The sequence below is a fragment of the Salvelinus sp. IW2-2015 genome, linkage group LG6.1 (genome assembly GCF_002910315.2).
Source record: "Salvelinus sp. IW2-2015 linkage group LG6.1, ASM291031v2, whole genome shotgun sequence".
Lineage (NCBI taxonomy): Eukaryota > Metazoa > Chordata > Actinopteri > Salmoniformes > Salmonidae > Salvelinus > Salvelinus sp. IW2-2015.
The window spans coordinates 13177696-13188060 of record NC_036845.1 but is presented as its reverse complement, the minus strand read 5'-3'; the positions used below and the strand labels follow the sequence as shown (position 1 = coordinate 13188060).

The 10365-nt window shown below is 44.9% G+C and overlaps 1 protein-coding gene and 1 pseudogene across 2 annotated transcripts in view; both read left to right on the top strand.

Annotated features, from left to right (window-relative positions):
- LOC139027819 (protein rapunzel-like) overlaps positions 1-6569 on the top strand; it is a 7401-nt pseudogene extending 832 nt beyond the window's left edge.
- LOC111965122 (protein rapunzel-like) overlaps positions 1-9126 on the top strand; it is a 19637-nt gene extending 10511 nt beyond the window's left edge. For both annotated transcript variants that reach the window (XM_023989127.2, XM_023989126.2), the window contains one exon: positions 7411-9126. In XM_023989127.2, the coding sequence (XP_023844895.1) occupies positions 7477-8652 (1176 nt within the window). In that variant the 5' untranslated portion in view covers positions 7411-7476 and the 3' untranslated portion in view covers positions 8653-9126. The remainder of the gene's footprint in view (positions 1-7410) is intronic.
- The last annotated feature ends 1239 nt before the right edge of the window (positions 9127-10365 follow it).

Genomic DNA, 10365 nt, shown 5'->3' with positions numbered 1-10365 from the left:
GAGGACTGAGTTTTGAAATCAGTGGAATTCAAGTATGATAGTTTTGAAGATGTAATCCGGAAGCTAAGGGCAACCATGGCATCCGATAGGAGACACGTCCAACTATGAATGATGTATACGTTACGGTAAGATGTCTGGCTAGCTACATTATTCAGATATTACATGTTTTATAATTTTGACAGAAAGAGCCATTTACTTGGCTAGCTATAGCCTAATGTTAGCTAGCTAACAATGAACCTGTTTGGTTAGCTACCTACAGATTCATGCAGGTTAGTAACGTCATGAGTTGTGATTATGTTCATTGTTTACTATCTAGCTAACTAATGTTAGCTGGCTTGCTCGCTAGCTAACGTTACGTGTAATGACCTTATTATTTGTATCTCAGAGCTATTTTTTTTAGCTAGCTACATGTCTTAACAAAAGACTCCACTATGCAGTAACCATTTCAGGTGCGCTCGTAAATTCAGTCTGGCCATCTACTCCGATTTCAGAGCACTCTCATCGAGTGTGCCAGAGAGCGCAGAATAACTGATGAATTTACGAAAAGGTCAACACCCGTTGAAATATGGCTGGTGTCAGTAAACCATCGGCCGAGCGTCCGCTGTGCGTTCTGAAAGCGAAACGCTCTGAATTTATGACTGGACAATCTGAAAGCACATTTGCAGTCATCAACGCTCTGGATAACATAACAGCTTAACCAGCTCCGCTAGGGCGAGTAATGTTCAGTGAGCTGTTCTCTCTCACTTAGATGTCTGGAAGTAGATAGCAAGTTAGCCTTGGGTGCTTGACTGTGTTGTTAGTACATTCGGATCAACCCCTTAAAGAGATGGGTGGGGCTAAGCTTAAGAGGGTGTGAAAGATGCTGAATGGGTGTAGACAAAGAAGGGCTCTCCATCAGTAGTACCAAAACTTCAAAGGCTATTTTCTCAAAAAGTGAGTTTACAAGTTTCAACTTTCAAAGCAAAATTACTTTCCCATTGTTTCTCAACTGTAGTGTATGAAATACCATTTTGTAGTTCTGAGTCTCTACTTTTATCCAATGTAAAATACAATATACACATTTTGCTACACAAGACCGATTTGAGCCAGTCGTCATATATGATTGGACAATAATCAAGCTAAGCAAAAAAACTGAACCTGCAGGGCTTGCTTTGTGGAGTGTGGTGTCAAAAAATCTATAACAATGAATATCCTTTGAGCATGATGAGGTTATTAATTACACTATGGATGGTGTATCAATACACCCAGTCACTACAAAGATACAGGCGTCCTTCCTTACTCAGAATGCCAGAGATGAAAGCAAACCACTCAGGGATTTCACCATGTGGCCAAATGGTGACTTTACAACAGTTACAGAGTTTAATGGCTGTGATAGGATAAACTGAGGATGGATCAACTGAGGATGGATCAACAACATTGTGTTACTCCACAACTGTACGTCCCCTGGCCTTAGTTATCTTTGTTTTCTTATTATTTTAGTTAGGTCAGGGTGTGACATGGGGAATGTATGTGTTTTTGTAGTGTCTAGGGGTGTTGTATGTGTATGGGGCAGTGTATAGTGTAGTTGTCTAGGTAAGTCTATGGTTGCCTGAAGGGTTCTCAATCAGAGACAGCTGTCATTCATTGTCTCTGATTGGGAGCATATTTAAGGCAGCCATAGGCATTAGGTTAACTTCTTGCAACTATAGGGGGTGCTGTTCCGCATTAGCATATTTTGGTCTCCAAATTAAACGGCCTATTGCTCAATCTTGATCGTACAATATGCATATCCTTACTAATATTGGATAGAAAACACTGTCTAGTTTCTAAAACCGTTTTAATTATGTCTGTGGGTGACCCAGAACTCCCTCTACAGCAAAAATCCTGACATGACTTGCGAAGGTCTGAGAATTATCCTCTGATCTGGGTTCAGTTTTAAAGCTGTGTATATCCTATGGCTGGAATTGAACTGCACCCCGCCTTCCCTGGATGTCAGTAACCAATGAGAAGTGGAATGGTCTGTCTGCGTAGCTGTCCGAGGTTTATAAAGCCGGATGGAACGAGAGTACCTTTCTTTGTCTCGTTCATCATGGCGCCTGGCAAGAAGTCAGGATGAAATTTTGGAACGCTCAGTTATCGACCAGAGATGTATCGTCTGTAATTTAATTAAATATAGGTGTTAGAAACATCATAACGATGTTTTTGAAACCGATTTATATCAGTTTATGCGAGTATAGTGCTATTTTCTGAATTTCCTTTGTATCTAGTTTGAGGATTTGGACTGTGTGTGCGACATAGCTAATGGTAGCAGCTAGTTCCAAGGTGAAGAGGACGTTTTAACAACAAAGCAACTATTCTTTTGAAGAAAAGACACATTGCCCAAGATACTGATGGAAGCTCGTCCAAAAGTAGGAACTATTTATGATGTTATTAATGTATTTATGTGGAAAAATGTCATAGTGTTTGCGCGCCACTTTTGCAGGCACTGGTCTGGCTGCAACGCACACTATATGTCTAGTAACGTTAATTTTAAAAATCTAACATAGCGATTGCATTAAGAACTAATTTATCTTTGATTGTTGTCCAACTTATATTTTTTAGTCAAGTTTTATGAATAGTATTTTTTATAAGAATAGGCGCTAATCCAAAATGGCGCCGGCCAGAATACATGCAATGTTTGTAGTGATTACATAGTATAACCACGATTTGTGGCTGCTAAATATGCACATTTTCCGAACAAAGCTATATGCATTGTGTAATATGATGTTACAGGTCTGTCATCTGATGAAGTATATCAAGGTTAGTCAAATTATATATCTTTTGTTGGGTTGTTACGATCGCTAACATTTACAGCTGGTAAATGCGGTTGTGATTCTGGCTATTGTGGTACGCTCATATAATCGCTATATTGTGTTTTCGCTGTAAAACACTTAGAAAATCTGAAATATTCTCTGGATTCACAAGATCTGTGTCTTTCGATTGCTGTAGGCTGTCTATTTTTCTGAAGTGTTTTAGGATGATTCTTTTGGTAATTGACGTCGGTCTCAGTAATTATTCCGGCTGCTTCCAACGCTATTTCAGATTGCAGCTGCAATGTAGAACTGTGATTTCTACCTGAAATATGCACTTTTTTAACAAAAACTATCCTATACCATGAATATGTTATCAGACTGTCATCTGAAGAGGTTTTTTCTTGGTTAGTGGCTATCAATATCTTAGTTTAAGCCGAATTGGTGATAGCACCTGAAGTAGTAAGAAACTGATGGAGTTAGAAAAGTGGTGTATTTTTGCTAACGTGTTTAGCTAATAGATTTACATATTTTGTCTTCCCTGTAAAACATTTTAAAATCTGAAATGGTGGCTTTATTCACAAGATCTGTATCTTTCATCTGGTGTCTTGGACTTGTGATTTATGATATTTAGATGCTACTATCTACTTGTGAAGCTATGCTAGCTATGCTAATCAGTGTGTGGGGGGGTGGGGGTGATCCCGGACCCGGGTAGAGTCGTTAGAGGTTAATGTGGGTAATTGTCTATGTTGTACGTTTGATGCTTGTGTATGCACTTACGTCGTTAGCTTCACGGTTGTTTGTTTAGTTTGTAAGTGTTTAGATTTGTTTTTCATCTTCGTCTAATAAAAGAAGATGTATTTTTCTCCATGCTGCGCCTTGGTCCACTCTTTCACCCATAGACGATCGTGACAGAATTACCCACCATAATCGGACCAAGCAGCGTGAATCAAGGCAGCAACAGCGAAACAGGACTATAGGAATTGGGAGGAAATTCTGGACCGCGAAGTACCAGGAGAATATAACCGCCCCAAAGCTGAGCTGGAGGCAGCGAAAGCAGAGAGGCGGCGTTTTGAGGAGCTAGCACGGAAGCAGGAGAAGGATCTGGGCTATAATACCTGGGAGGAGATCGACAGATGGGCGATCGACCCAAGGAGAGTACCGGAGCCCGCCTGGGATTCGATGGAGCAATGTGCAGAGGGATACCGGCGAATGGAGGCAGCACGACGACGCGGTAGGAATCCTGTGAGTCAAGCCCAAAAAATTTCTTGGGGGGGGGGCTAAAGGGTAGTGTGGCGAAGTCAGGTAGGAGACCTGCGCCAACTTCCCGATCTTACCGTGGAGAGCGAGAGTACGGGCAGACACCGTGTTACGCAGTAGAGCGCATTGGTGTCTCCTGTACGTGTGCATAGCCCGGTGCGGTACATACCAGCTCCTCGTATCTGCCGGGTAGATTGAGTATTGAGCCGGATGTCATGAAGCCGGCCCAACGCATCTGGCACCAGTGCGTCTCCTCGGGCCGGCATACATGGCACCAGCCTTACGCATGGTGTCCCCGGTTCGCCTACATAGCCCGGTGCGGGTTATTCCACCTCCCGCACTGGTCGGGCGACAGGGAGCATACAACCAGGTAAGGTTGGGCATGCTCAGTGCTCAAGGGAAGCAGTACGCCTGCACGGTCCGTATTTCCGGCGCCACCTCCCCGCCCCAGCCCAGTACCACCAGTGCCTACACCACGCATCAGGCTTCCTGTGCGTCTCCAGAGCCCTGTTGCTCCTCCACGCACTAGCCCTATGGTGCGTATCTCCAGCCCGGTACCACAGTGCCTACACCACGCACCAGGCTTCCAGTGCGTCCCAGAGCCCTGTACGCACTGTTCCTTCTCCCGCACTCGCCCTGAGGTGCGTGCCCTCAGCCCGGTACCACCAGTTCCGGTACCACGCACCAGGCTATAGTGCGCCTCGAGAATTCAGTGTGCCCTGTTCCTGCCCCCGCACTAGCCTTGAGGTGCGTGTCTCCAGTCCGGTACCACCAGTCCGGCACCACACACCAGGCCTACTGTGCGCTCAGCAGGTCAGAGTCGGCGTCTGCCCAACGCCGCCTGCACTGCTCGTCTGCCAGCGCCGTCTGAGCATCCGTCTGCCCAGCGCATCTGAGCCATCCGTCTGCCCAGCGCCATCTGAGCCATCCGTCTCGCGCGCCATCTGAGCCATCCGTCTGCCCAGCGCCATCTGAGCCATCCGTCTGCCCAGCGCCAGTCTGAGCCATCCGTCTGTCCGAGCCTTCAAAGCCGCCCGTCTGTCCCGAGCCTTCAAAGCCGCCGCGTCTGTCCGAGCTCAGCCCGTGTCCCAGCCTTCAAAGCCGCCCGTCTGTCCCGACCTTCAAGCGCCCGTCTGTCCGAGCCTTCAGAGCCGTCCGCCAGACAGGAGCCGCTAGAGCCGTCCGCCAGACAGGAGCCGCTAGAGCCGTCCGCCAGACAGGAGCCGCCAGGGCCGTCATCCAGCCATGACCAGCCAGTGCCGTCATCCAGCATGACCAGCCAGAGCCGTCATCCAGCCATGACCAGCCAGAGCCGTCATCCAGCCATGACAAGCCAGAGCCGTCATCCAGCCATAAAGCCAGAGCCGTCATCCAGCCATGACAGCCAGAGCCGTCATCCAGCCATGACCAGCCAGAGCCGTCATCCAGCCATGACCAGCCAGAGCCGTCATCCAGCCATGACCAGCCAGAGCCGTCATCCAGCCATGACCAGCCAGAGCCGTCATCAGCCATGACCAGCCAGAGCCGTCATCCAGCCAGGATCCGCCTCTCAGTCCGGAGCTGCCCCTCAGTCCGGAGCTGCCCCTCAGTCCGGAGCTGCCCCTCAGTCCGGCTGCCCTCAGTCCGGGCTGCCCCTCAGTCCGGTGCTGCCCCTCAGTCCGTGCTCCCTCAGTCCGTGCTGCCCTTAGTCCGGTTGCTCCCCTTAATCCGTGGGGTTAATTGGAGGGTGGCCTTTGGAGAGCTACCAAAGCGGTATGACAATGGTGGAGTGGGGCCACGTCCCGCCACCCGAGCCGCGCCATGATGGGCCCAACCCCAGACCCTCCCCTTACTGTCGTCAGGTTTTGCGCCGGAGTCCGCATCTTTGGGGGGTACTGTCACGCCTGCCTTAGTTATCTTTGTTTTCTTTATTATTTTAGTTAGGTCAGGTGTGACATGGGAATGTATGTGTTTTGTAGTTCTAGGGTTTGTATGTGTATGGGGCAGTGTTAGTGTAGTTGTCTATGGTGCCTGAAGGTTCTCAATCAGATGACACTGTCATTCATTGCTCTGATTGGGAGCCATATTTAAGGCAGCCATAGCATTAGGTTAATGTGGTAATTGTATATGTTGTGTTTATGCTTGTATGCACTTACGTCGTTGCTCTATGTTGTACGTTTGATGCTTGTGTATGCACTTACGTCGTTAGCTTCACGGTTGTTTGTTGTTTTGTTTAGTTTGTAAGTGTTTAGATTGTGTTTCGTCTTCGTCTAATAAAGGCTGCGCCTTGGTCCACTCTTTCACCCATAGACGATCGTGACAACAACACTAAACTAGTTGACAGAGGGAAAAGAAGGAAGCCTGTACAGAATATAACTATTCCAAAACATGCATCTTGTAATACTGCAAAATAATTGACAAAGCAATGAAGTTTTTTGTCCTGAATACAAAGTGTCATATTTGGGGCAGATCCAACACAATACATCACAAAGTACCACTCATATTTTTAAGCATTGTGTTGGCTCTCACTTTATAGGTATGGTTGTCATCGGCAAGGACTAGGAAGTTTTTTTCGGTTAAAAGAAACGGGTTACAGATAAGCACACATGCTAAATCCTAGAGGAAAACCCAGTTCAGTCTGCTTTCCAACAGACACTGGGATACAAATTCACCTTTTAGCAGGTCAATAACCAAAAACATAAGGCCAAATATACACTGGAGTTGCAATCCACATGTACAATCCACATGGGCAAAGCTCTTAGACTTACCCAGAAAGGCTCAGCTGTCATTAACTTTGTCATTATGGGGTATTGTGTGTAGATGGGTGAGAAAATAAAATACCATTTTGAGTTCAGGGGGATGAATACTTTCTGAAAGCACTGTAGGTATGAGAAAGTATGATGTCATTAATGTTTGTGAAATTGTTGAAGGTTGGGCTTTAAGTCCCAGCCAACGTTACGTCCTGTGAAATGTTAAGTTGTCTAAAAATAAAATAAAAATCTACTAAATGTTTATAAAATCTACAAAACACTTCTACAAATTCCAATGATTTAATGTATTCTTAAAGCTACAATATGTGAATTAGGAGTTAGGTGACCAAATTCACATAGAAATGTGAGTTAAAGATCTTTCCCATTGAAAGCAAGTCTAAGAAGCGGTAGATCTGTTATTTGTGTGCTATTTCTATGCTTCACATTCTGAAGTTTCCTTTTTGCATCTTTTACTTCCGGTTTTGAAAACCAGCTTCAAACAGCTGAATACATACTATTTTGGCTTATGGAAAATGTATTTCACAGCGGTTTAGATGGTACAATATTCTACACCAGAGTGTCAAACTCATTCCATGGAGGGCCTAGTGTCTGCAGGTGTTTGGTTTTTATGTTTCTTCCTCTTTCCCTTTCAGACATTAACATATTTCAAGATCCTTTGAAGACCTAGTTGGACGTTAGTCTGTGACAGAGCCCTCAAAATGACCAGTGTGGCAGAATGGATCATGCAGAACAAGGACAAGATCGAGAAGGCGGTGGAGATCATGGGACAGGCCTCTGCGATCCTGGCAGCCACTGTGGGCCAGCTCCATCCCATCCTGGAGGCTGTATTCTTAGTATCCAGTGCGATCTTCAGCAACCCAGAAGGTGAGGATGCCCGCTATCTGACTAATCAGTTCAGCATGGTCAACCAAAAACTGAAAGGCATCCAGGCTGAGAACAACCAAATCGCTGTGGAGCTAGAGCATATCTCCATGAATAAGCAGAACTTTGACCGTGAGGCTAAAATTCTCAGCCAGCATGAGAAGTACCAGGACTTTGTCAAAGCCAAACCTGAGTCAAAAGAGAAGAAGATGGAGAAGTTCCTCAGCCATTATGAGAACACGGACGCAGACTTGAACCTGGACGCCCTCTACAATGATCTTACTGGGGACAATATCTCAGGTAAGCCCATGCTGGTTTCCACAGAACAATGGAGTAGAAAGGAGGTAGAAGAGCACTGTGCCAGGCTTAAGAAGCTCTTTGTGGCGGGAATCATTGCTGTCAATGGTTACGCCAGCCTCAAGAAAGGATTTATGGTGGATGAGATGGTGAAGAAGTGGCAGGAGCGTTGGAAAGATGTTGAGAACCGCATAAAAGCAGTGTTGGATGACTACACTGTAAATTTACACAAAAGAGCCAAAAAGGATATGGACGACCTGCTTAAGGACAAACCTAGCAGTGTTGACCTTGACTTCACTAAATCGATATTGAAAACCCTTGAAGAGAAATATGACTGGGTGAGCTGGTCTGTCAGGGTCTTCAATGACAAGGAGCGCATGTTCTGTTTCAACTGGCTAGTTGGAAAGAGGTACCATGGCAGTGAGGGAGGAGATAATTACTTTGAAGTGATGACCCAGAACAACATCAAAGTGGTGATCTCTTTCAGTGTTCAGCCTAAGCCTATCAACAAGGTTCAGATCCAGCAAGAGATTGAGGGGCAGAAGCTGAAGAGGAACATGATGGATGTGGCTCAGGTCCTCAGCAGAAGTCTCCCCAACTACCAGGTGCATGCTGTCAGCTACTATAAGAAAGTGGTGGAGTCCAACAACTTCCAAAAGGATTGTTTCTACTATGGAAAACACCAAAACGTGCACCTATACATTCATGCTGTTTAGGCTTTTGTTTCACAGGGCAATGGAAAATAGAGTAGTTATAATGATTAAAACTACAAATAAAATCATTAAGTTTAGGTGTTTTTATTGATATCTAAAAGCTAGCTGATGGTTTAGCTGGTGATTGTGGGAAATGTAATCTCTTGTTTATTTGTTCATCGGCTTTGTAGGTTTGTGACTATCAGGATTTGTATCTGTATAAGAATGTATATGAGTCATTTTATGTCAGGCTGTGGGTATCTACTGAACAGTGACAAAGTATGAGAATGTGATACTTCCTTCCACTAAAGAAAAAAGTAAGATACCTTATTTTACCTGCATTCCAGTATTTCATTATGACCATACTGTAAATTAGCACACCAGCCAGCGTAATAATGTGTACTGAGGACCTAATCAAGCTTATTTTGAAATTGCAGTTTATAGATACACCACATTGTGCAGATCTAAAGCAAAGACTATTAAAAGAGCCTTAAAACATTACATCTCTGTCTATAGTCATACATTCCTTTTTCCAGCTATCATTTGTCATTTTTATGGTCTTCATTCATAAATCACAATATAAAGGACATTGTGATGGTCATTATCATGCAGTTGTAAAATAGGACTTTTATGTTCTATTACTACGCAGCTGGTACATGCAGTCATCAACATTAATACTGATTCTATGTGACAGTTTATTGCTTACATTCTGTTACGCGGAGCAGGTTAACCCAAGAGCAGACTCAGACGAGGAGACTGGGATAAGGTAACCAAGGTATGTATTAAAAAAACAGAGGGAAGATAGGGTGCAGGCCAGGGGAAGCTTGGGCGGGTTGCAGGGAGCCAGGTGCTGAGGCTGGAGCGAGGGGAGTTGGGGAGTTGGGGCTGGGTAAGCAGGTCCGAAGAGGAATCCAAGGAAGCGGTAGAGTGGGRGGTCCAGGACAGGGTAGCAGGACTGATGAGACATGGGACTGGAGACAGGGACCAGAGTCAGAGAGAACAGAATTGTAGCAGAGAGGAAAACAGCGTCAGGCAAGGGAAAACAGGCACAACACGAAAACAGGATCTATGCAGGAACAAACTGCTAAAACCGCAGACTGACTGAGCAGAGGTTACGATCTGTCAGGATGGAAGTGGCAGGGCTGAGTATTTGTAGAGGTTTTGATTATGGAACAGGTTGCAGCTGGTGGGGATCTGCTCTGCCTCCAGCACACCTGTCTCCACCCACACAATCACACACACACACACACAGAGAAAGAGGGAGAGAGCACTGGGGGAGTGGGGGCAGGTTAGGGAGACACAGGATGAGCAGTAGAGGGCGTGGCAGGCACAGATGTAACACATTCCTCCCTAAAAAATCATCAGCTCATGCAATATGAAACACTTTTTATCATCAGCAAATGTTATAATAGTACTATACTTTTTTCAGTTATTTGTCAAAGGAATGCATCCAAAATAGCAGGTGGCTTTTTTGGATAGAGGCCAATAAGAATGTTGAATTTGTTGAACAAAAATGTTTGTCTGATTTTCTATGTGAGGTTTATTTTATTAAATATATGTTTTTGTAACATTTAATTCTAAGGGGTCCTTATTACAGTGTAATTACATACTGCATGTAACAAGTGTTGTAATTAATTGTAATAATTCATAGTTACACTGTAACAACAACATGTAAAACCGGTGGTAATTGCAGTTTGTAATTACACGGGTCTGTGCTTGTTACCTAGCTTGATACAA